The following is a 27695-nucleotide window of genomic DNA, read 5'->3' on the forward strand; positions in this document are numbered from 1 at the left end:
TTATATAGCGCTACTATATTCCGCAGCGCTTTACAGACATTATCATCCAGCTGTCCCCAATGGGGCTCACAATCTAAGGTCCCTATCAGTATGTCTTTGGAGTGTGGGAGGAAACCCAGGCAAACACGGGGAGAACATACAAAATCCATGCAGATGTTGCCCTTGGTCGCATTCGAACCTAGGACCCCAGCACTGCAAGGAAACAGTGCTAACCACTGAGCCACGGTGCTTCCCTTGATCACTTTTTATTTAATTTAATGTTTGGAAAACACAAAAATATTAAAACCTAGAGACTTTTTTAAACTGGATGTAAATATTCCAAATTTGTCTGCTATTTCATGTTTACCATTACACTTCTAGAAAAAAGTTTCTTAAAATGCAATGTAATGTGGAATAATAGCTGTTTTTTTCATCTGCAGGTGGTCAAAACACCCATCAAGGCCTAAATGAAAGAGGGAGGGGGGTGCAAAGTGAGTATCTTGCTCAGTATTCTTTTGTTCAGTGTCTACTCTGACAGTTTGTATTCGTCCAATTTGACAGCACTTATGACTTTTTAATTGCCTTTTATTGTATTATTTGAGAGATGGAATAAAGGAAAATTTTGGATTTTATTTTATTTTTTTATGCTGTTCTTTATATGGGATTAAAAAAATTTTGTATTGGTCATTATGAATACAGCAATAGTAGTTATGTATAGTTTTTTTTCTATTTTTATGTAACCAAATGTTTTTGCAAGCAAAAAAGGCGATAATTTTATTTGATTTTTATATTTCACTTTTTTTCTTTTTACATTAATTTTTTATATCCCACTAGGGGATCTGAACAAGAGATAATCATATAATATACTGCAATATTTCTGTATTATTGTGTATTATGTCATTTACTGTAAAATGTTACAGAATGCCTATTAAGCCCTGTCAAGAGCAAGGCCGAATAGTCATCCGTACATGGCAGGACAGTCCCGGATTTTGCTGGTGGGCCCGCTGTCTCTGAATGGCTGAGTTATGCCCCGCTCTCAGTTGTCTCTGCCTCCATAGGATGTAGAGACAGCTGATTTTAATGGTGAAGCAGAGAACCCTTCACTCCCTGCTCCACCATTCTTCTCAGCTGCCGGCTCTCCACACTGCTGGTCTGTGTGTGTGTGTGTGTGTGTGTGTGGGGGGGGGGGGGGGGGGGGGGGGGTAGGGTGGCAGGCTGAGAATCAGCCTGGGAATCAGCCTCTGCTCCTCTTACACAGACCAGCAGCTCAATGTGTATCCTCCCTGCTGCAGCTGCTGCTGGAGAGAACAGATTGACAGATTGGACGAGCTAGGTGAGTATTTACTGTTTGTTTGTTTTTTGCTAGCTGTGAAGTGGGCACGTACATGGGCAAACTACTGTGAATGGGCAAATATCTGGGCATAAGTACTGTGAGGGGGCAGATATCTGGGCATAACTATAAAAAAATGAGACAAAGATAAATCATTTCAAACTTTTCGGTAAAGGGAAAAAAAATATAAAAATAAAATAATATGGTTACATTAGTGTGCACACCCTTAAACTAATACTTTGTTGAAGCACCTTTTGATTTTATTACAGCACTCAGTCTTTTTGGGTATGAGTCTATCAGCATGGCACATTTTTACTTGGCAAGATTTTCCCACTCTTCTTTGCAAAAACACTCCAAATCTGTCAGATTGCGAGGGCATCTCCTGTGCACAGCCGTCTTCAGATCACCCCACAGATTTTCAATCGGATTCAGGTCTGGGCTCTGGCTTGGCCATTCCAAAACTTTAATCTTCTTCTGGTGAAGCCATTCCTTTGTTGATTTGGATGTATGCTTTGGGTCGTTGTCATGCTGAAAGATGAAGTTCCTCTTCATGTTCAGCTTTCTAGCAGAAGCCTGAAGGTTTTCTGCCAATATTGACTGGTATTTGGAACGGTTCATAATTCCCTCTAGCTTAACTAAGGCCCCCGTTCCAGCTACAGAAAAACAGTCCCAAAGCATGATGCTGCCACCACCATGCTTCACTGTGGGTATGGTGTTCTTTTGGTGATGTGCAGTGTTGTTTTTGCGTCAAACATATCTTTTGGAATTTATGGCAAAAAGTTCAACCTTGGTTTCATCAGACCATAACTGTCACGGCTGAGGATGGGGGGAAACCCTCAGCCGTGCGATGCCTGGAGATGGTAGGCTGCTACTTGGACAGGACCACAGAATTAGAGAGCAGGTCGCCTCCTATCGCATCCCTAATCTGACCCTGACTCCTAGCTGCATGAGCCGACCTTGATGGTAGGAGGGCTCATGCTCCGGAACCTCGGATCCCTACTAACCCTCCGCAGATCCCTGAGCTAGGAGCTGGGTAGACAGCCTGTTCCTTCTGGATGTGGAGAAACAGGAAAGAGGAACATAAACAGCTAATGGCAATGGCAGGTAAATGTAACTAATAACACCAACTACCTGCCACAGACACACAGCCTCGAACCCATGTACAAGTGCTGCTGTCCACAACAATACTAACGGACACGGCACACACCACACATCACACAGGAACCCAGGAAACCATAGCTGCGATAAACAGAAAGACCATATCCACATCATCTAACATCAGACATAAAGTTTATGACCACAAGGGTGGGCCTCACTGGCAGATGGTATATAACCAGGAGGATGACTTCAACTAACCATGGCTGAGGTACCCCTCAGAGTCTGGCATCCAGCAGGAGCTAAAATAGCCCCAAGTGACCACACCCACACACACACTCAGTGTTCACACACTAAGAAGGGAGTTAACCCTTCCTACACCAGGCAAGGGAAAAAGCCACTTAAAGGGGAAGTGTACAAACAACAATCACACTGCAGCTGTTACCGCCGGCAACGACATGCGTGGCAACCATGTCCTGGGAGTCAGCCAGAAGGCCGAGACACTGCCACCACATGTACACAATACAACACGTTGCCACGGGCAGCCACAAGTGAAGGGAAGTGTCACAGTGCACACCTACATAAACCTCGTGCACACCAGACATACAAAGTGCATACATACACACACACCCAACCAGGTGTAACGCATGCACTTGACAGCAAGCTGCCTAGCAACAGCTCAGGCTGCTATACTGCCAAGTACCAAATCATGTTGCCAGCGGCAACCACACGTGAGGCAACATACCAGCAGCCCTTCACCATGTGGTTGACAATAAAACCAAACCGCAGGCAACTGCATGCGGATCCTGAGTCACGACCATGACCATGGTCGTGACAATAACACCTTTTCCCGCATGCTTTTGGGAGACTTCAGATATGTTTTTGCAAAATGTAGCCTGGCTATGAGCTGAGTGCTGCGATTGGCCAGCGCTACAGCATAGGAGAAAGAGACGCTGTCAGGTTCCCCTGGGTGGAGCCTAACTACGAACATACCGGAGGCTATAACCGGAGAACGGAGCGGCGCCCGGGGATAACAGTAAGTGCAGGGGAATCCCTGGGCGCCGCTCTCCAGGTCTGTATAGTTAGTTTAGATACTTTCTTCTGGTGAAAGGTCCTCTTTAAACTTGCTTAGCTCTGTTATATATTGCTGCCCATGAGATTTACAGTGCTATATATATATATATATATATATATATATATTTTTTTTTTTATATAACTCGGACAACCCCTTTAAGTTCCCAGATGGGACATCTGATCACTTCTCCAATACATTGAAATGATTTAACATTGCAGCCTATGGGAGATTCACTATATTCCTATAGAGCCCTGATACAGGCAGGGCTCAATATGAATTTCTCTGTGGCAGTCCTTGGAGTCTTCAGAAGGCTCCTTCGATCTTGGTGCAGAGGAGCCATTAGGGCTCCAGGAATGCAAAGCTGTGGTAACAATTGACCATGGCATTCTAGGGGTTGTCGCTTTTTGAAACAGCAGGCACTCAGTGGCTATGGTGCCCACTAAGCTCCTGAGCGGGCACCATCTTTAAAGACCTGCTATCTGCCATACATGTAACTGAAAAAAACTAAGTAATTGTATGCTATTTAGGATTAACATTTAGGATTAACATTTTGTTGGCTTTTTTCTGGAGCTTCTTAACCCCTATGCCCAGTTTCACACAATAGTGTTGGGGGAAATATTCTGTGTGTGTAACAGCTGCATTTCCAGTACCAACAGCTGCTTCTCTGACTTGAGCTAATTGCATTATATTGACTTAAGATGCTGTGAGTTCCTGCCTAACCTAACCGTGGTTTACTATCCTGTACTCACATGACAATCATGTGACACTGGTCTATAAGTGAGTTCATATACTTTTCACTCAGGCTTCATGCTCACAACCATGTCCATATTTCACTCCACAAACAACAGATTCACAAAATAGATACCGTCTGTGTGCATTCCACATTTTTCTCAATCCCCTCCCATCTATTCTTGTTCACAAGGCAGACCAAAATAGGACATGTTCTATAATATGTGGAATGGGAATAGCCACATAGATCTGCAAAACATATGAATGTATGGATGGCCCCATATAAATTAATTTAACTATCTGCGGATAACATAGGGATGAAAAATACGGTTGTGTGCATGAGATCCCAGTGATTGTTAATTTAAACACCTGCTAATCCATTCGAATTCATTTAGGCCAGATTAAAGGAATTTGTACTGCTCCTAAATGCTGTCAATATACAGTATGTAAACAGTAACAGTACTGGCACACAGTAATGCCTTTTTCTGGGCCATAAAAAATTTATATAAATCAAAGCCGCCTAACATGGTAATCGCTTTGAAGCACTTTTGCCCTTATTAGCACCTGGTGTCTTTTAATGGCGTCTTTTGTATCCTTTTTTTTTTTTTTACAGGAAAGTATGGACCGTCGTACCACCCTGTAATGTCACTTCAGCTGTATCGGAAAAGAATATTGTTAAAAAAATCACCATGCACAAACCCAATTTAAAAAACTCATTACACATATGTTTTTTTAAGTTCCCTAAAAAAATGTGGGGTATCGGGCAGAAAGGCCAGACAATGAATGAAAAATGCCAGACCGAGAGCATGCTGCAATTTGAAAAAAATGTCATTGACCCAAAAAACACACTTCATGGACATAAAAACAGCACCACAACTGCCTGTTTGATCTGCATTTATATTTCCCATAGACCTTCATTCAACCTCTGGAACTGGTGTTTTTATTGCAAAAGACATTTAAAAAAACGCAGCAAAAAAATGCAAAACCCTTCAAAAACCTATATGTAACCTAAAGCCAAAATGGATAAAAAAAAGATGTGTGTACAAAGCTGTTTCACATTGCTTATTTCTTTCTCTATATAAAAGTTATTTTAATGCCATAGATGCAATATTGTATAGGTTTGCAATGACTTCATTTCTAGTAAAAGTGACAAATGACTATAACACTGCTTGTTTCTATTCCGCATTTATTTAGATGATCCAATCAGATTATTTGGTGGAGTTGGAGGCCGTTCTGGTATTACAGAGCTTCAAAATGAAAGACATAGAAATCAAAGAGAAAGAGCACAATCTGAGAGCAGAGGTGGTGTAAGGGCGAGATTGACGACATATAATACCACAGGTACTGGAAAGGGTAATCTATATTTGTAGGGTATCTATACTGCAGAATATATGATTTGTATGTAAACGCTATAGTGGATAACTTTATACATATGGAATGTGGCTCTTAATTCTATAGTGCTGGCTTTACCCATTGTGTCTCAGAACACATCATTGTACAGATCCCATAGGTTCTGTATACAAGCTGACTTGTTCACCTCTATATACAGATCTCTAAAATCTGTAAAATTACAATATTAGTTTGTTTCAGGATAACCATTGTAAGTTGAAAAACTTAACTTGAGATCACGATTATATGCAGAAATAATTGTTTTTGAAGCCCAATGCCCAAAGTCGGAGGTACACACATGTTGTTAAAGACACATATCAGAATGGGAATTCTCTACAGTGCAATTATTTTGATTCTGGCTTCACTGGGGTGCAGGAACAACCTGTTTTTTCACCCTAAACACAAACAAGGAGTGTAGACTTTCAAGGTTGTGGTAGTAGCACTGTTGGAGCTATTGCATGGTCTGTAGTGGAGCTGAAGGTTTTCACCAGGAGGTCATTCTGACTAGAGGTTGCATAGTCAGGAATTATTAATGACCTCATCCCTGTCAGAAATATTGCTGGAAGCCAGTAAATCATATTATATATAGAGGACAGGAGTTGTGCGGTAATTTGGTGTCCAAAGGAAAAGTTCATCCTGGCAAAGGTAGACAGCAGTACAGTGCAGGTACTGTACAGGACAGTTCAGCACCCTTTACACTTAATTCTATAAATCAGTAGGGATCAACAAAGTGGTCAGAACTCTACCAATCTGAAATTGGTAAGTCATGAGTCAGTCTCTTTATGTTGTATTGTACTTCCAAAAAAATACTCCAAACTTAAAGCTTGCTGCATTTTAGAGAAACAGCCACTGACCTTAAAGGGGTTTTCCGGGAATTAAGAAAATAAAAATACTTTAATATTACTTTATTATAAACATAATCCCAAATACTAATTTATTATTTATAATGGATTGTTTTGTCTGGGGACCAATTATTAGCAAAAATAAAATGGGCGCCATCCTATTAGTACACACAAAACCTGTCCACAAAGCAGGACAAGTAACTGCACAACACTGCTGCCTCATCCTCTTCTCTGCCCTGCTTGTCAGGGGTTATGATAATAAATACAGTTTAATATGATCTTCAGCTGAATCTCTGGGGAGTGGAGTTCATGAGAAGACATGAAGTACAGATAGGAGGGTGGGGGTAATGAGCATCAGCACTTGTATGCAGTCTCCATTACGACAGTCTTTCCTGATCATCCTCTCTGTACATTATGTCTCCTAATGAACTACATTCCTACAGAGATTCAGCTGAAAATCTTATCAGCTATATTCAGAATCATAATCCATGACAAGAAGGAGAAGTGGATGAGGCAGCTCTCTAGCTCAGTGTTCTGAAGTGACTTGTCCTGGACAAGTTTTGTGTGTATTAATAGGACAGCGGCAATTTTTTTATCCAAATTATTACTCCTTAGACAAAACAAGCCATTATAACCAATGAAAGATATTTGGGAATATATTTATAATAAAATAATATTTAAGAATTTACATTGTCTTAATTCTCAGAGAACCCCTTTAAAAACCCCAAAAGCCAAAACACTGTTTATGTAGTTTTCAATTCTTTGTTATAGACTTTCACATCTGACATCTGCATTTTTAACTAAACTATTCTGGGAAAATCATCAAAAATGTCAGAGTAAAACCCCTTAGTGTGAATAAAGCCTGATAATACATTCTCCTTGCACAGCATGACAGTGTCTACTGTATAACAAAGTCAATAAAGTCTATTTCTTAAGATTGGCAGCAACATAATCACCTCTTTATAGAAGTGTCCTCCTTATCTTGTATAAGATATTTTCATTAACCCTTTAGTAGTGAGCATGGTCTGACAAGATGCTATATAGTCTGTTTTTTATCAATCATCATCCTGGGTGGCTACTACGAAAACTGCTATAGATAGACAATATTAAAAATCACGGTGTCCTTTTAAAGTCTGAGAAATCCATGTACTAGATAATATAATTTTAGAACTGAGCTTCACAAAATCTTTATAGCTACAGCTGCAGTCCATTTACTAATGTGAGGACACCTAGATTTTGGTGTAAATTGTGGCAAAATGTGACACAATTTTGCGTAACTAGGTTTTGAGAAATTGGTGCCTAGTTTGAAAAGGGGGTATGGCTTCACTTTAATGGGGCAAGGCTTACTGCTCACTATTCTGGTGTTGCAAAGTAAGCCAACCAATAGTTAGTATAGAGTGAGATAAAAGTGCCTGTCCATACACCAAAGTTATCATACCATTTTGATCTGGTGCATGTACAGCCAGAATAGGTTTATGCCATGTATAGATTAGTAAATTTCACCCTCTGAGTTGTACATAACCAAGTTGTGGACTGTAGCTGTAACTCGAATTGAAATCAGTCAGTTGAACTTCAAAAAACCACTATTAAGCGAGGCCTAAGACTTTGAATAAAATTTTTTGGGAATGCTTGTATATGTCATTCACTGTCATGGAGAGGAAATTAGCTATTACTTATAATATAATTTATCACAATTACAAGCCTGAAATATTTGTAAACCTTGGACCCTCATATTAATATCCACATGTACCAGGTAAAAACTAACAAAAGTGTATATTTTTTGTTCTTTTTATCTTTAAGACATTGTAGCACATTTTAAAACATTGTATCTTCCAGGTATAGCTCAAGAAGCCTACAATGAAAGAACAATGCAAAATGACACAACTGGTGCTAGGAGAAAAGCTCATTTACAGGCCCCAGCAGCAAGTCATGTAAGCCATCAGCAGCAGCAATATGGTACTCCTGGGAGGCTATCAAATCGTCATAAAAGTCCTCTGAGATATGGTAGCCAAAACATAGCTGCATCTTTTGGAACCAAGATGGGAGGTATTTAATGTGCATGTACAAAAACTTTTTTTACTAAGTCATTAAAAAAATAATAATTTGTGAATGCCATATTAAATAATTTATAATCGCATTAAAATTGGAATACAACAGCTATGCTACATATTATTGGTGGGAATTTTCAAGGTAGATTTAAGACTAAATGTAAGGAAAATGCTAGCAGAAATTGGGTAAAATCAGTTATTTTAGAAGGACTGTAATTTGTACAGTTTTGCACTTGAATTAAGAATGAGCGAACCGGTTTGTAACAAACCAGGTTTGTAACAAATTTCACAAAAATGACTCCGCAAAGTGAACCCGAAGCTTGTCAAGTTCACTTCGGATGAATCCCTTATGTGGATTTTACTGCACTTGGGTGGCAAAACAACTACAGAGGCTTACAGGGTGACAGACAGCCTTAATAAGTCAATCACTGGGGCAGCATGCAGGGTGGTGCCATTGCAGATCGACGAGTCATTCTGTGTTGGACTGTAAATGAGGGTGGTTGGGTGTAGCAGTCTCTGGAATAAAATGATCTTAGGAACTGTGTACAGTTACAATAAAGCTTCTATTCTAGTGACAGGGACAGTGAATGGAAAGACTATAAAGAAGAAAAATTGTATAGAATAGGAAATTCGAGCAGGGAAAGCTTTCATTGAGTGAGTAGCTGAGGCTGGGTGTTGCTGGCACAGAAACAGGCAGTGCCATCTAGCTGTAGTTAATGCCTTATAATACAGCTGTTGCAGGACCCCAAAAGCTGTCACCCGCAAAAACATTACTTTTTTTTTTCTCTCATTTGAACAGAAAGACAGTCACAGAGGTAATTATTTATTGTAGATTTTTAATATTTGTCTGCAGTAAGTTTGTCTGCTTGTTTGCACTCACTATTGCATTTTTAACCCCTTATTGACATAATTAATTTTAGCCTTAAGGACCAAAAATATTTCTTCCTTTGTGTTCCAGCAGTCATAACTTAAAAAAATTTTCTTCTAAATTATTTTTTAATTTTGCAGAATTAGTTGTAGTTTTTTTAGGAACCATTTTGGGGTATATATAGTGTAGTAAATAACTTTTATTATTTTATTTTTAGGGAGAAAGATAAAAAAACCTGCAATTTTAACATAATTTTGCAGAGTTTATTTACAGTGTTTACTGTGTGGTAAAAACAACATAATTTTATTATGTCAGTTAGTACACTGATGATAATGCCACATTTCTATAAAACTATTTCTCTTTTCCTCCTGCAGCCTGTCGGCTCTGCAACTGCTCCCCCTCCTCTTTCAGACTGAGAGGGAGGGGGGCTGCTCTAACTGCCCATATCTCTGGTTTGGTAGCAGCTAGAGATATGGGACTGGTCTCAGGGCTGGCTCAGGCTGTGGGTAAAGTACTTAACTGTTCTGCCCGAGCCCAGCTCGGGTAGAAGTGGAAGGGGGGCTGCTTTAGCTGCTGATACCTCCTAAATGGTACCAGCTGGAAGCATGGGACTGGTCTTGTTTGAAAGCTGGCATTCCAAGCATTATCTTCAGTACATGGGAAGATATCACTGTTAGAAATCGGGATGCATTGAATATAGCTGAAAGTGAAAGTAAAAGCAGGTTTTACCAACGATTAATCCCAGCTCGATTTCTAACAGTGATATGTCCTGTTTTTCTTGGGTTAATGTCATGTTGGCATTTGGAATTCCAGCTTTCAAACAAGACCAGTCCCATGTTTCTAGCTGCTACCATTCAGGAGATAGTAGCTAAAGCAGACCCCCACCCCTTCTACTTCTGCCCAGCTGAGTTAAAGGGTTTCTACCACCTTGTTTTGAGAAATTTAGCTGTCAGACACTAGCGATCCGCTAGTGTCTGCTCTACCAAACAATGCTATTATAATAGCTTTTTGTGCAGCCGTTTCCATAAAAAACGAACGTTTATCGATATGCTAATGAGCCTCTAGGTGCTATGCGGGCATCTTTTCAGCACCTAGAGGCACCTAGACGAGCACGGCGCATGCGCGAGAATTCGTCCTCTGACTCAGAGGGAGGATCGCATTCCAGAGGAGATGGGCGGGCTGGAGGGACGCGCTGGGCGGCATTTTGTGAAGGTAGACCGAGCCTCTAGGTGCTGAAAAGACGCCCGCACAGCACCTAGAGGCTCATTAGCCTATATCGATAAAAGTTCGTTTTTTATGGAAACGGCTGCACAAAAAGCTATTATAATAGCATTGTTTGGTAGAGCAGACACTAGCGGATCGCTAGTGTCTGACAGCTAAATTTCTCAAAACGAGGTGGTAGAAACCCTTTAAGTACTTTTCCCACAGCCTGAGCTGAGCTCAGGCAAAACAGTTAGGTGGCTAAAAGGAAGAATTTTTCTAGGCTCGTTCAGAACTAGCCACTTTTTCTTCTAACAATTAACACTTGTGTGTGCATTCTGCCAACGGTAAGGCATAATAGTTGGAGGCTTGGGCCCCCAACAAGCCACAGTTTTTCCCCCCATCTGCCCCCAATGAGAGACAATTTTTGAAGCTTTGTAATATGCAAAAGCATATTACATCTGACTTTGTGTTTCTAAACACGTTGTTTGTTAACGCTGTAAAACGTGTTTACCCATAGCTATGTAAAGTATATCAGTGTCACTGCTGTCATTGCATTCAAGATCTTAGTTGGGGGGGGCAGAAAAAAGCTAAAATGTATGAAAAAGTAACAAAATGAGATAACATAATTTCCTAAAAGTGTTAGTCCTAGGAGACTAGAGGGTGTTATATAACAATTTCCAGGGCAATTGGAGCAAATTTGGTTCAGGTAAAATCGATTCAGGCCCAAATTAAACTTTTTAAAAAATTTGGTGAACCTAAAACAAACCGAATCTCAAAAGATTTGCTCATCTCTTACTTGAATTATTTTTTTCTGAGTTCTATGTGCGGTATTGAGTACGTTTTATTTAGGGTGATTTCTTGCTCAAAAGACATTTACTGAATGCAGGTGTATGCAGCTTATAATTAGTCAGGTTGAGGTGCACACGTACACCCAGCATTGCTTGAGAAAGGGCCTCTTAACCCTAAGGCCCAAAATTTTGTACATACTACTGTCTATGATGCACTGCTCAGCTTCGGTAATAAATTAACTACTCTGAACTGCAATTTTGGTGTGCTGTCTCACGTTGATTATTTTAGTTGTCAATTAAAAATTAAAAGAGATTTTCTTCATTTCATCACCTTTCTTTCTAGTGTTGGATACATTTAGTTTGCTCCAGCAAAATAAAACTGGATGTCCTAAGAGAGCAAAGAGTGTGCAAAATCTTTCTATGGAGTCCAAAAAAGAAGATGATAGAAGGGAAAGGCACCGCATGCCCACAAGCCAAAGAAATAGCAAAATTGATTTACGTACAATTTCCAAACTCTCCACATTAGGGCCATCCGAAATCATAATGAAACTGGCTGCTCCAGGAAGTGGTCTAAAGGAATTTCTCAGTGAAAGTACAATAGATTTTCAGATCGTTGAAGGTTTCCTGAATATCTTAAATACAGTTATCACAAGTGCAACAAATCAGCAAAATTTAATACATATCCTAAGTCAAGTCCAAGCATCTAGTTTCCTAAAGCAAGTTATTCCGCTTTACATTTTGAATAGTTCTAAAACTATAAGAGAGCAACATAGACAATCTTTATTTTTTGAACATGTTATTACTGTGGCCACAGAACTGGCAAGTATTTTACCATCCAGTTCCTTCTTGGAAGTAACCATAATTAATAAGCTTATACAAAATGCTTTTCATGACATGGAAATTAATGGCCATATTGTGCCTGCAGAAAATAAAAATAAAATTATGGATCTTGATAAGTTCCTTCAACACTTAGAAGAGAAAAAAAGGGAAGGAACTTTGAGATCAGACAATTACATTTACATTATAGGAAACAAGCAGAGCATAGAAAGTGACTTTAGACATCTATCAATTTATCCAACATATGAAGACATCTGTAGTTCTCAAAAGCCTTCTATGCGACCAAATATTATTGATGGATCCTATACTGATTCAGTGGCTTACCTAGATACACATTTCCGCCTAATGCGAGAAGATTTTATTCGTCCTCTAAGAGATGGTATTTCTGTACTAGTTAAACTGGAAAGAAAGGATCTCAGCAAAGCAAATATTGATGATATCCGCATTTATTTTGATACTAAGATCTTATCTCCAGTATGTACCCGTGCTGGAATAGTTCATGAGGTCCAATTCAGTACCAAAAATTTGAAACACGTTCGCTGGGAGATCTCAAAACGCCTTCTCTATGGATCTCTTGTTTGCCTTTCCAAAGACAACTTCAAAAATATGCTTTTTGCCACTGTGGCAGACAGAAATGTTTCTGATCTCCAAAAAGGAATCATATCCCTTATTTTTACAGAAGAGAGTCGACAGCAGCTGGTACAGTATGCAGTAGATGATAATTTTCTCATGATTGAAGCCACAGCCTATTTTGAAGCATATCGTCATGTATTGGAAGGTTTGAAGGAAATGGTGGCAAGTGAAATACCATTTCAGAATTACATTGTTCATTGTAACACAACAATATCCCCACCTTTATATATCTCTCAGAATCCTGCTAGTTACACCTTAGAGAAGTTAATTAAATCTGACAAGTCAACACTACAACATCATACATCAGGCATCCCTTTCCGCCTACTAAGCACCCCTTTGTCAAGCATGGATTTGAAAAAACAATTTAATGTCCTTAATCCCAGTACTTGGCCAACCAAAGAGGAACTGCAGCTTGACAAGTCTCAATTCAAGGCATTTCAAATGGCTCTGACAAGTGAGCTTTCTATTATTCAAGGACCCCCAGGAACAGGTAAAAATAAATATTTTTAGCTTAAATGAGTACAATACACTAATAAAATAAATTGCATCCAAAGGTGTACCGTACAGAGCCTTTAACTTTTTTTTTTTAATGAATATAGTTCATGTATATTAGATGCCTGCAGATGATGTAATTAGTGTATATAGCGTATGACACTTTAGTATGAAGTGGCTATGTCCCACATTTGCTAACACTGTATAATAATAAGACAGCGTAAATTTAGACAGTCTAAAACAGTACTAGGTGGCTGATGCTGGATGATAAATCTAGTGCACAGACTGTCTAGCCTAAATTTACCCCACCTATTTGTTGGCTTAATTTATTCCAAGAAATGTGCATAATTTAAACCATACACCTTTTTTCTAAGCCACACCCTTTTATTGTACATGTTTTATAACTTGTCTAAAAAAAAATTGTTGCAAAGTATGTACAGTACATTCAGAAAGTCTTCAGACCCTTTCACATTTTCATATTTTGTTATGCTGCGGCCCTGTTCTAAAATTAAAAAGAAATTCAAAGTTTTCGCCATCATTCTGCACTTAATCACCTTAATGGCAAAGTGAAAACAGAATGTTAGTAATCCTTGCTTATTGATTGAAAAGGACAAACTAAAATATTGGATTGGCATAAGAATTCAGACCCTTTACCTAGTACTTAGTTGAAGCGCCGTTGGCAGCAATTCCATCCTCCAGCCTTCTTAGGTATGACACCACCTGGACTTGGGGATCTTTGGACATTTTTCTCTGCAGATCCTCTCACCCTCTGCCAAGTTGGACATGGACTATCCAGGTCTTTCCAGAGATGTTACATTTGGTACAAGTCAGGGCTATCTCTGGGCCACTCAAAGCCATTCACAAGCCACTCGTGTGTAGTCTTGGCTTGGGGTGATTGCCTTTTTGGAAGGTAGATCTTCAGCCCAGTATAAGTTTCAGAATAGTATGGATAAGTTTTTCATTAAGAATATCTTTGTACTTTGCTCCATTCAGCTTTCCCTCAACCCAGTCCAGTATCCCTGTCCCAGCCACTGAAAATCACCCCCACAGCATTTTGCTGCCACCACTAGGCTTCACAGAGGGATGGTATTAAGCAGGGGATGAGCAGTGCCTGGTTTCCTCCAGACAAAATGCTTAGAGTTGAGGCCAAAATTCCAAACTTCTCCATTAAAGAATTAAAGAGGCCACTGTGCTCTTGGGAACTTTCAGTGCAGCAGAATTTGTTTTGTCCTTCTCTAGATCTGTCCCTCAAATGTTCTCATTATGGGGTATTGAGTGTAGTATGTTGGGGAAAACTTTATTATAATTTTTTTAGCACAAAATAACAAATGTGAAAAAGTCAAATGCATTGTATGGCATTTTTATGGCACATATTATGCCAGAATTCTACATTTTGATTAGTAAATCTTCTTAGTATGTCACCAGTTTAGAGAGCTTGGTAAATGCCAACAAATTGAAAGGCAAAAAACGACCAACTCCCTTTACTATTCAAGCAAATTTGTTACTACTAAAATCTCCTGTGTTTTACGTTTAGAGCAGCAGAACATTATAAATGTAAGGACAAGGCGACACGGAGAGGCATTGTGCAGCTGAGACAGACAAAGCCGAGAATCAGGCTGCACAGCTTTCAAACTGTTTTCAAAATTGCTAAGTCACTTGACAACTGCCCCAGGATAGATTCTTGGCCTATCCAGTGCCACTTTGTGTAGGCTTACCCTAATTGATTGCAGTCATGTATAACTAGCCAATATTGTTCACTTGTTGTATAAGAGCTCCACTAAAACTAACCTCTGTATACAAGATACACACTTTCATTCTTCACCCAATTTTTTATGCTTTTCATAATAGTTTACTCTAATTTTTACCCAAAAACCAAATCAGAAACCAACGCAGGCAGACAAACTTCACCAAGAATGGAACATTACATCATATTAGTGCAACCATACTGTGTAATAGGCAGCCAGTTTATGTAGAAATTGCAGAGTATCATATGATAAAATTATTTAAAATATAATAAATTGTAATAAATGCCTAATATACTTTTGTTTTACTAACTTTAAAAGTATATTCAAGTCCTGGAAAATTAGTTTATAAAAATCCATGCACATGCTGCAGAAACAAATCCATTGACATGTTAGGAACAGATTTTAAGTTGCTAAAATTTCTGCAGAATAAGCCTAACCATATAAAAATTAGATGGTGTTTAATTGGTTTATTTGCTAGTAATGCCTCTAGTCTTTACATTTCAATTCGTTTTTCAGGTAAAACCTACGTGGGGCTGAAAATTATGTATGCTCTCCTTAGTAACTCTGACCTTTGGAAGCAGGGGACTAATCCAATCCTTGTTGTGTGTTACACAAACCATGCCCTGGATCAGTTTCTTGAAGGTAAATTGTTTGAATTACATGAACAAGCTTTCCATTAAAAGATGATTGTGCTGCAGAAACACACAATCTTTGTTTAGAACATTCTTTACCCTCTCAGATATAATATGAGTATTTTATGGCACAACATAGAGGGAATGTCCTCTAGTGACCAAAAGTTTCCTATACTTTGGCCTTCTCAGAATTTAGAGGCATCCCAGTGAATGGCCCACATTAAAGGGGTTTTCCAAGACTTTAATACTGATGACCAATCATCTAAATAGGTCATCAGTATCTGATTGGTGGGGGTCCGACACTCGGGACCCCCATCAATCAGGTGTTTGAGAATGCACTGGCGCTCCTCCGTGCTCACCAAGCACAGCACCGTACATTGTACAACGGCTGTGTTTAGTATTGCAGCTCAGCCCCATTCACTTCAATTGGGCTGAGCTGCGCCTAAGCCATGTCTGCATGCAGGACTTTTTCTCTCGTCAAAAATAACGAAACCTCAGACAGAACTGACACAAACTAATGCAAACTGATCATAACTGATGCTTAAAATACTGGATCCATTGATTTGGGGATTTTTTCTGTTCTTTTGACGGATCAGGAGAACTGAAAGCTAAATGGTGATGTGAACTCAGTCTTAGACCGAGTTCACATTTCAGTTATTTAGTCAGTTATTTCCTTCTGTTATTGTGAGCCAAAACTAGTAGTGAAGCCTACTCAGAGATAAGATATAATGGAAAAATGTCCTCCTGTTCTGTTTTTTTTGACCGACACCTGGTTTTGGCTCACAATAACTGAAGAAAATAACTGACCAAATAACTGAAGTGTGAACTTAGTTGTACATTAGAGTCTAGACTCTAATAATTTGTAACTACATATCACAACTCTGACCTAGTCAACCAATATGAATAATAATATTAATAATATTATTACAGAACAATTTTCAAGCTGTCCTTTTTTTACATTTAAAGGAATTCTCCAGTATTTGAATTGCAACATTGTTAGAGTGGGGTCCAGAAGCAACAGTGAAATTATGCAAAAATGTTCACTTTCTAAAATTCGGAGCCAAAGAAGTCGTCAGAATCTACCTGGCTACATGAGAGCCTTGCATGCTGAGGTATTCGACCACAAGTTAATTTTTCTACATGTTTTAAGGAGCGTTTACTCGTTTCCATTAAAAGAAAATATTTCTTAAAGAAATACTTTATGCTAAGCTGATTGCCTGTCATGTGGCACATTAAGGTTTGTTATCTAGATTATTCCTCTAAATGGGATATCCAATGAGTATAGTCTTCTAATATGTCATAGATGATAAATTATAGATCATCTCAGGCCACTTATTTCCAGAATGGAAAACATCTAAAGAGTGTTATGACATACTGCTAGGATTAAATTGAACTTAGATTATGAACTCCACTGGGGACAGCTAGTGACGATAATGTCTGTAAAGCGTTGAGGAATATGTCAGCACTATATATAAGTAATATAAATAAAATACATAAATATATTGGGCTGTGGCCTGAAGTGCTACAGTGCAGTAGAAGTCAGTAAAGGAGCCACACTGCCTTAAAGTGTCCCTTTCATTATAAGGATAGTGGAGGGCTAGATCTCCAGGCATAATGGAATGAACCTTCTCACTGCCCTAGACCACCAGATATACTAACATTAACGGTTTTACTGTCTTTACTGTATTATTTTCCCTTATAACATGGTTATAAGGGAAAATAATATTCTTAATACAGAATGCTTACTAAAATGTCGATTGAGGGGTTAAAAAAAAATATTATTAACTCACCTCATCCACTTGTTAGCGCTGCCGGCATCGTCTTCTTTCTTTCTTCTTTCAGGATCTGCAAAAAGACCTTTGATGACGTAATAGAAGATCCTTCTATCTTCATTCAGCAGGACCTGCGCTGACGTCACCACGCTTACCACGTGGTGAGCGTGATTATGTCATCAAAGGTCCTTTTGTAGGTCCTGAAAGAAGAAGAAAGAAGACAATGCCGTCTGCACGAACAAGTGGATGAGGTGAGTTAATTTTTTTTTATTTTTTAACGCCTCAATTGACATTTTAGTAAGCATTCTGGATTAAGAATACTATTATTTTCCCTTATAACCATGTTATAAGGGAAAATAATACAGTGAATTTACTTTAATGGGGTAAGGGGTTGCTCATTCCTATCATCTTCTAGCAACCATGCGTGAAAATCGCACCGCATCTGCACTTGCTGGCAGATGCTTGCGATTTTCACGCAGTCCCATTCATTTCTATGGGGCCTGTGTTGCGTGAAAAACGCAAAATATAGAACATGCTGCGATTTTCACGCAACGCACAAGTGATGCGTGAAAATCACCGCTCATCTGCACAGCCCCATTGAAGTGAATAGATCCGGATTCAGTGCGTGTGCAATGCGTTCACCTCATGCATTGCACCCGTGCAGAAAACTCGCCCGTGTGAAAGGGGCCTTACTGTCCTACTAGCCCTGCTCTGCTCACATTTCCAACACAGTAGTTCTAGTAGGAAAGGAAAGGGGGAAACTGTTCTAGAATGTCAGTACAGCCAGCAGTCTGATTCAATCTGCAAAACAATGATGGCTGTATGTAGAAAGACAGCTTGCCCCCTTTTCCTGGGAGACACTGACGTTTTCACGATGGTCTTTGTTTCCCCTTGCTCTGCTGGACAATTAGCCTAATTTATGATAAGGTGACTGCCTCATTATAAATTTAGCTACTCAGGGGCGGACACAGACAGAAGAGGGCCCCTGTGCAAAGAATGTGCCTGCCCAACCCCCCCCCCTGAAGCCAAATTCTCAACATAACCTATTCCCTCCTAACATTACTTATAGCAATACAAAACATACAGGGTAAGGCTACTTTCACACCTGCAGCACTACGCTCCGGCCACCTGATCCGGGAGAGAATGCATGGAATTGGCCTGACACAAATTCAGGCATGCAGCAGTTTGTGTCCTGCTGATTCTCTGCATTTTTGCTGGAATGTGGTAGATCTCTGCCAGACTCTATTATAGTAAATGTGGCCGGTGGACATTCTGTCTGCATTCAGCAGTGCTGGAGCATTCCGGCAGGCTGTTCTCTGCTGGAAGTGCCTGCCAGAATCACTAACTCAGATGTGAAGGTAGCCTAATACAGGTCCACATACCTCTTACATCCAGGGACGTCTTCGTTGATGTAGATGTTCTCTGTCCTCATCTTCTCCTTTAAGACCACACCCCCATGATGATTTCTTTCAGTCATCTCTTCTTTCTGCAGGGTTTGACAGACAGACATCTTAGTTTCCTAGTTTTCCATCATCCTCCCACCTAATCAACACCCCTCTAATACTGTGCCTGCTGTGCTCCATATACTAGTTACACACAGATAGTTCCCCTTAAATAATTACTGGCACACAGTGTCCTAAAAAATAACTGTGCCCAGGAAACAGTGTCCCTGACACTAATAGTGTAAACATAATGTTCCCCAAAAATAAGTGTGCTAAGCTGATACCGTGCCAGGGTGTCCACCAAAGTAATACTGCTCCCCAAAATCCCACCAATAGAAATAATTATCTACCAGACAACACATAGTAGTACTAGTGCCCCTCCAGTAATAATGACCCTACTGTGTCCCAGAAGTAATAATGCTCCCATACTGCTCATACTAGTATTCAAGTTCATCATAGTCCCTCAACTGTAATAAAGCCCACCATAATGTCCCCAGTGGTAATAATTCTCTTTATAATGTGTAAGGCCTCATGCACACGACCATTTTTATTTAAGGTCCGCAAAAACGGGGTCCGTAGGTCCGTGATCCGTGACCGTTTTTTCGTCCGTGGGTCTTCCTTGATTTTTGGAGGATCCACAGACATGAAAAAAAAGTCGTTTTGGTGTCCGCCTGGCCGTGCGGAGCCAAACGGATCCATCCTGAATTACAATGCAAGTCAATGGGGACGGATCCGTTTGACGTTGACACAATATGGTGCAATTGCAAACGGATCCGTCCCCCATTGACTTTCAATGTAAAGTCAGGAGTCCCTTTCATACCATCAGATCCGAGTTTTCTCCAATCCGATGGTATATTTTAACTTGAAGCATCCCCATCACCATGGGAACACCTCTATGTTAGAATATACCATCGGATTTGAGTTAGATCGTGAAACTTAGATCCGACAGTATATTCTAACACAGAGGCATTCCCATGGTGATGGGGACGCTTCAGGTTAGAATATACTAAAAGAACTGTGTACATGACTGCCCCCTGCTGCCTGGCAGGTGCTGCCAGGCAGCAGGGAGCAAACCCCCCCTCCCTCCCTGTATTTAACTCATTGGTGGCCAGTGCGGCCCCCCCTCCCTCCCCTGTATTTAACTCATTGGTGGCCAGTGCGGCCGGCCCGTCCTCCCTCCCTCCCTTGTATTTAACACATTGGTGGCCAGTGCGGCCGCCCCCCCCTCCCTCCCCTGTATTTAACACATTGGTGGCCAGTGCGGCCGCCCCCCCCCCCTCCCTCCCTTGTATTTAAGACATTGGTGGCCAGTGCGGCAGGCCCCCCCTCCCTCCCTTGTATTTAAGACATTGGTGGCCAGTGCGGTCGGCCCCCCCTCCCTCCCCCCCCTAATTAAAAGGACCGACCCCCCCCATCATTGGTGGCAGCGGAGAGTTCCGATCGGAGTCCCAGTTTAATCGCTGGGGCTCCGATCGGTAACCATGGCAACCAGGACGCTACTGCAGTCCTGGTTGCCATGGTTACTTAGCAATTTTTAGAAGCATTATACTTACCTGCGAGCTGCGATGTCTGTGACCGGCCAAGCGCTCCTCCTATTGGTAAGTGAAAGGTCTGTGCGGCGCATTGCTTATAGCACAGACCTGTCACTTACCAGTAGGAGGAGCGCCCGGCCGGTCAGACATCGCAGCTCGCAGGTAAGTATAATGCTTCTAAAAATTGCTAAGTAACCATGGCAACCAGGACTGCAGTAGCGTCCTGGTTGCCATGGTTACTGATTGGAGCCCCAGCGATTAAACTGGGACTCCGATCGGAACTCTCCGCTGCCACCAATGATAGGGGGGGAGATTTTAATTAGGAGGGGGAGGGAGGGGGGGCCCACTGACCACCAATGAATGGTAAGTAATACAGGGGAGGGAGGGGGGTCCCACTGGCCACCAATGAATGGACAGTAATACAGGGGAGGGAGGGGGGGCCCACTGGCCACCAATGAATGGACAGTAATACAGGGGAGGGAGGGGGGGCCCACTGGCCACCAATGAATCTACAGTACTACAGGGGAGTGAGGGGGCCCACTGGCGACCAATGAATGGACAGTAATACAGGGGAGGGAGGGGGGGCCCACTGGCCACCAATCAATTTAAAACTGGGGAGGAAGGGGGGGGGTGCCCCCTCCTGCCTGGCAGCACATAATCTCTTACAGGGGGCTATGATACGCACAATTAACCCCTCAGGTGCTGCACCTGAGGGGTTAATTGTGCGGATCACAGCCCCCTGTAAGAGATCGGGTGCTGCCAGGCAGCAGGGGGCAGTCATGTACACAGTTCAAAGTATATTCTAACTAGAAGCGTCCCCATCACTATGGGAACGCCTCTGTGTTAGAATATACGGTCGTGTGCATGAGGCCTAACAGTAGAAAAATGCCCCCTTATAATGTGCGCCAGTACATAAAAGTGCCCTGTTGTGTGGCAGTATAAAAAAATACCTCCTCTTAGTGCCCCCTGTAGAGTCAATGTCCCCATAGTACCCTCATAATGTGTGCCAATGCCCCCTACTGTTTGCCCAAAAAACCCTCTTAGTGCCCCAGTTAAGCCAAGGTCCCCATATTGCCCTATAATTTGTGCCAGTATAAAATACTCCTATATCATGTGCCTACCCTTGTCCCCATGGTGCCTGACAATGTGTCAGTATAAATTACCCCCATAATGTGTGCCAGTATATAAAATAGGGTCACCAGTAGATGCCCCCATATTGCTCCCCCCTTCTCCATAGTGCCCATGTGTGCTAGCATATAAGATAGGGCCCCCATAGTGCTACCCCCCTCCATAGTGCCAGTCATTGTGTGCCAATATATAAGATAGAGCCCCAGAAGATGCCCCCATAGTGCTCCTCTCCCCCTTCTCCAAAGTGCCCCCCCCTGTGTGCCAGTATATAACATAAGGTCCCCATAGTGCTCCTCCCCCTCCATAGTGCCCCCCATGTGTGCCAGTATATAACATAGGGCCCCAATCATACTCCCCCCCCCCTCCACAGTGCCCCCCATGTGTGTTAGTATTTAAAATAGGGCCCCCATAGTGCTCCTCCTCCTCCATAGTGCCCGCCGATGTGTGCCAGTACATAAGATAGGGCCCCTAGTAGATGCCCCCACGAGTGCCAGATAGGGTCCCTAGTAAAGTGTAAATAAAAAATAAAAATAAACTCACATTCTTACCTCCTTGCTGCTTTCAGCGATGCGATGCAGGCTGTATGGCTCAGGCGGCGTGATGACATCATCGCGCCGCCTGCGCCGTCCTCTGATAGGTTGCAGGCCTAGTGCCTGTAGCCTATGAGAGGACTGGGGAAGGGAGACGCCTCTCCCCTGCCCCGTCGCAGCATCCATCCATATCGCTGTCCTAAGGACAGCGATACAGATGAATAGAGATGAGCGCTTCCACAATGGAAGCGCTCATCTCCCCCTGCTGCCGGTAGGAAGGGGTCCCCTCCTGCTCTGGGCCCCTGTGCACCGGCTGCACATGCGGTATGTCCGCCCCTGCAGCTACTGTCAGCCACTGTCAGCCGAGCACCTGGAGGTAAAACTGACATAGTTTTTAGCCAACATGTACGCCTTTTTCCAGTTTTTGCCGGGTTCATAGTCACGGCCCCAGCAGTGCCCCCAACACGTCCCCTCTCTTCCCTTATCCCGTCCAACTGTCGAAAATGTTTCAACACCAGCCATGTACATGTAAACTAGCCGCATGTCCCTTAATAAATAACCGCCATTGTTTACTTCTCAGTGACTGAACAGTTGCTGTCTGTTGGGGTCATCAGCAAGTGTTCTTGCTTGGTGCAGCATTGCTAGGGTTCTTAGTACTGCTAGAAGTTCTAGCACACCTGCATGACTTGTTTTTTTCCTAATTAATTTTAAATAACCCCCTGGAGAAAATCCTGATTGCTATCATTAATTCACATAAATATATAACCTATAAGGCTTTCATGATTGAAAATTGCATGATTTTCCTAGTTTATGACGTAAAGTCAAGATTATATGAACGATACGGAGGCGAGTATTGCATTCTCAATCTTTACTGAAATCCATAGCAGCAAAGAGAAAAAAACACAAAAATGAACCAACAAAACCATCCCCACATGGGGTAACCCCTCCCATAGTCCAGACCATAAATAGAACCTCCCACCGGAACTCTTCCTCTTTCTTTGTAATGATGAACTTTCCATTCTACATAATCGGACTGGAACGACTCCCACCAACAAGCTCCAACAGGGAAACTCAACCGGGCAGCCCAGAACAAAAAGGACCAATCAGGAACTCCACCAGAACCAATAACAGCTGGAAGGACAGAAACAGCCACTCGAAGGCACTCGGAAACAGAAGTCCAGGGTATCAGCCTAAAAGGAAGAAAAATAAAGGTATACGGTAATCAACCAGAACGACAATGACAGCAGAACATTAGAAAATCTGATGTCAATAAATAATGAAGCATAGCAAGAATACCAGCAAGCTCAGACAAATCGGGTCTTGGAGAAAAAAGAACATATAAACAACAAAATCTGGGAGGGTAACAAAACTTTATTAAATATTAAATAAATAAATAATCGGGTGGGGCAATACTCGCCTCCGTGTCGTTCATAAAATCATGACTTTACGTCATAAACTAGGAAAATCATGCAATTTTATGTCACGACCAGGAGGCTCCTATTGCAAGTTTAAAGTGCAGAAATCACTGAAGCGAAGGCATGCGGAGGAGGCCTAAAATAAAATTCTCTGAATGTAGATGTCCTGGACCAGTCTGCCAATCTCATAATAACCTCCAAGCGAGGGCCCGCAACCGCCATGGAAGAAGCAGAGGCTCCTCTGACCGAATGGCCCGTGAACACCGAAGTGTCCACACCTGACAAAGAAAGGATCCATTTCACCCAACGGGACAGACACTAGTGACCGGGCGAAGCGGCCTGCGAAAGGAAATAAACAACTGAGGGGAAGAGCCAGAACGTAGGGCGGAAGTACGAGACAAGTATTCCTTCAGACACCCCACCGGGCAAAGAGCCGGAGAACTGGTAAACTCCGGATAAGAAACCGACTTGATGTTGGTTTTGGTACGGCGGGAAATATTGAAGGAAACCCCATCCGGGGAAAAGGAAAGAGCATCGAAGTCCAGAGCCCTAACATCCGAAACTCTCTTACAAGAGAGAAGACAGAGCAAGGACACCAATTTTGCTGATAATTGACGCAGAGATAGGTCTGAATTGGGGGACCATTGAGAAAATAAATCCAGTACCAAACGGACGTCCCAAGAAGAGGAGAACCGAGAATGTTATGAAGAGTGATCAGATGAATTGCATAGTCTTTCTTTGCCATGAAAATTAACGTAATCCCAAAAAAACCTTTCCACTGCATTTCATTGCTGTCATTAAAGGACCTGCTGAGATCATTTCAGTAATCGTCTTGTTAACTCAGGTGAGAATGTTGATGAGCACAAGGCTGGAGATCATTATGTCAGGCTGATTGGGTTAAAATGGCAGACTTGACATGTTAAAAGGAGGGTGATGCTTGAAATCATTGTTCTTCCATTGTTAACCATGGTGACCTGCAAAGAAACGCGTGCAGCCATCATTGTGTTGCATAAAAATGGCTTCACAGGCAAGGATATTGTGGCTACTAAGATTGCACCTCAATCAACAATTTATAGGATCATCAAGAACTTCAGGGAAAGAGGTTCAATTCTTGTTAAGAAGGCTTCAGGGCGTCCAAGAAAGTCCAGCAAGCGCCAGGATCGACTCCTAAAGAGGATTGAGCGGGGGGATCGGAGTGCCACCAGTGCAGAGCTTGCTCAGGAATGGCAGCAGGCAGGTGTGAGCGCATCTGCACGCACAGTGAGGCGAAGACTTTTGGAAGATGGCCTGGTGTCAAGAAGGGCAGCAAAGAAGCCACTTCTCTCCAAAAAAAACATCACGGACAGATTGATCTTCTGCAGAAAGTATGGTGAATGGACTGCTGAGGACTGGGACAAAGTCATATTCTCCGATGAAGCCTCTTTCCGATTGTTTGGGGCATCTGGAAAAAGGCTTGTCCGGAGAAGAAAAGGTGAGCGCTACCATCAGTCCTGTGTCATGCCAACAGTAAAGCATCCTGAGACCATTCATCTGTGGGGTTGCTTCTCATCCAAGGGAGTGGGCTCACTCACAATTTTGCCCAAAAACACAGCCATGAATAAAGAATGGTACCAAATCACCCTCCAACAGCAACTTCTTCCAACAATCCAACAACAGTTTGGTGAAGAACAATGCATTTTCCAGCACGATGGAGCACCGTGCCATAAGGCAAAAGTGATAACTAAGTGGCTTGGGGACCAAAACGTTGACATTTTGGGTCCATGGCCTGGAAACTCCCCAGATCTTAATCCCATTGAGAACTTGTGGTCAATCCTCAAGAGGCAGGTGGACAAACAAAAACCCACCAATTCTGACAAACTCCAAGAAGTGATTATGAAAGAATGGATTGCTATCAGTCAGGAATTGGCCCAGAAATTGATTGAGAGCATGCCCAGTCGAATTGCAGAGGTCCTGAAAAAGAAGGGCCAACACTGCAAATACTGACTCTTTGCATAAATGTCATGTAATTGTCGATAAAAGCCTTTGAAACCGTATGAAGTGCGTGTAATTATATTTCACTACATCACAGAAACAACTGAAACAAAGATCTAAAAGCAGTTTAGCAGCAAACTTTGTGAAAACTAATATTTGTGTCATTCTCAAAACTTTTGGCCACGACTGTATGTCGTAACTCCTTGCGGATGGACCTGACCTTCGGTCCTGGAAGATAAAGAGTCTGCGTGGAAGAATCCACCACGAAACCCAGGAACTCCATGGATCTGGAAGGTCGAAGAGATGATTTCTCGGTGTTGATGATAAACCCCAGGTCTGTGAGCAGGGAAATTGACATTCGCAGATGAGCCAGGAGGATGGAGGGGGACTGGGCCAAGATAAGGATATCGTCTAGGTAGATTATCAGACGAACACCCTGGAGGCGGAGCCATGCTACCACCGGACTCATCAGTTTGGTGAAACACCAAGGAGCTGAAGAAAGGCCAAAAGGGAGGCAATTGAACCTCCAAACCTGCCCGTCCCACAGGAATTGAAGGAGATCCCTGGAAGGCGGAGCAATGGAAACCGTAAGGTACGCATCCTTCAAGTCCAACTTCACCATACAATCGTCTGGGATAAGCAGGTCCCTGAGCAGATGGATGCCCTCCATTTTGAAATGGCGGTAACGTACAAAACGGTTGAGGTGTTTCAGGTTTATCACGGGTCCAAACTGACCTCCTTTCTTCTCGACCAAGAAGATGTCGCTGATGATTCCCCCATCGGGGTTTGGGGCACGCTCTACTACCCCCTTTAATCGGAGAGATTGGAGCTCCGTATCTAAGCAATGTAGGGACTGTCTCGACAGAAACCTCGGGCGTGGACTTGGGAGGAATAAAGGAGAGTCTATTAGCTCTATATGAAACCCCTGGACCGTGGAGAGGACCCACGGGTCGGACGTGATGCGGGACCAAGCATTCAAAAAATGATGGAGTCTGCCCCCTATGCAATGGGTTGAAAAAGACAGTAGATTTAGGTGACTTACCGAGAGGACATCTTGATCCTGAGAAACCTCTAAAGGATCTGGATCTGCCGGAGGAACCCCTGGACGGAAAGAATGAGGACTGTTGTCTCTGGTCCTGGAATACCGGGCGCTGATTGAAGGGGCCTCGACCGTTGCCACGGGTCTGGAAGTGGGCACGGCCGGACAGACGGCCCCTGAAACTGCCGGCCCTGGAAGAGACTCTCCCCTGAAAAACCTTCCGCATGGAACTCTGAGCCTTATCTAAGGCAGTAAAAGCACCGACAAATTTGCCCAGGTCCTTGATAAAGGTATCACCAAACAGGAGCCCCTGTGCCTCCTTGCCAGACTCAGTAAGAGCCATGTTGGATAATTTCGGCTCAATCTTAATGAGGATAGCCTTCCTCCGCTCAATGGAAAGTGAAGAATTTACGTTTCCAACCATACAGATGGCGCGCTGAGCCCAGCCACGCAGCTCATCTGGGTCAATGGGGGTGCCCTCCGATCTGGCTGATTCAGCCAACTCAAAAATCTTGGTCAAGGGACCTAAGCTATCCAAGAGCTTATCTTGGCAGGCACATAGCGCTGAATCGAGGCCTCTGCGGGGATTAAAGCCAGTCTTGGCTAAAAACTGGACCAACTTAGGGTCCACATTGGGAGTTTCACACACCTTGTTCAGGACAAGGGGGCGTGGGCACTCCACCTTCAATTTGTTGCGAGTTTCCTTAGATAGGGGTTTTCTCACCCTGTCCCAAATATCGGGCCACATGCGGGGTGGGTAACCACTCCGCAGACCGCGGATGATGCAAACTGTCCAGGTCAAATAAGGGTTTGCCCAAAGGGTCCGTAAGGGAATTAAGAGATGACCCATTTGCCTCAGGGGCCATACTAGTCGAAGGTCGTGACAGAGGAATTTCAGTAACAAAATCCTCATCCTCCACTAGGACCTCATCAAGGTCAAGATCAGAGGCACTATGGCCGTCACTCAAAGCCTCCTCCTCGGACTCCAACTCTGAGTCAGAACTAGGGACTGGCTGAGCCCGAGCGGATTTCCAGGGGCGTGCTTTTTCCACCTGGCACGGGCAGGCTCTTTTGCGTGAACCAAGCACGCAATCTTTTGATAGACCTAGGCTATCAGATTCAGTAATTCTGGAGGCATTAGTGGCAGGAGGAATAGGGGCAGGGGCCTGAGACTTCAGTGC

At 42.5% G+C, this 27695-nt stretch overlaps 1 protein-coding gene across 4 annotated transcripts in view; it reads left to right on the top strand.

Moving 5' to 3' along the window:
- LOC121002311 (NFX1-type zinc finger-containing protein 1-like) overlaps positions 1-27695 on the top strand; it is a 317735-nt gene that overhangs the window by 131338 nt on the left and 158702 nt on the right. For 2 of the 4 annotated variants that reach the window (XM_040433711.1, XM_040433712.1), the window contains 6 exons: positions 420-470; positions 5403-5549; positions 8276-8485; positions 11690-13306; positions 15570-15695; positions 16652-16797. In XM_040433711.1, coding sequence (XP_040289645.1) covers positions 420-470; positions 5403-5549; positions 8276-8485; positions 11690-13306; positions 15570-15695; positions 16652-16797 — 2297 coding nt within the window. The remainder of the gene's footprint in view (positions 1-419; positions 471-5402; positions 5550-8275; positions 8486-11689; positions 13307-15569; positions 15696-16651; positions 16798-27695) is intronic. The other 2 variants (XM_040433713.1, XM_040433714.1) reach the window with 1 other exon arrangement.

The sequence above is a fragment of the Bufo bufo genome, chromosome 5 (assembly GCF_905171765.1).
Source record: "Bufo bufo chromosome 5, aBufBuf1.1, whole genome shotgun sequence".
Taxonomy (NCBI): domain Eukaryota; kingdom Metazoa; phylum Chordata; class Amphibia; order Anura; family Bufonidae; genus Bufo; species Bufo bufo.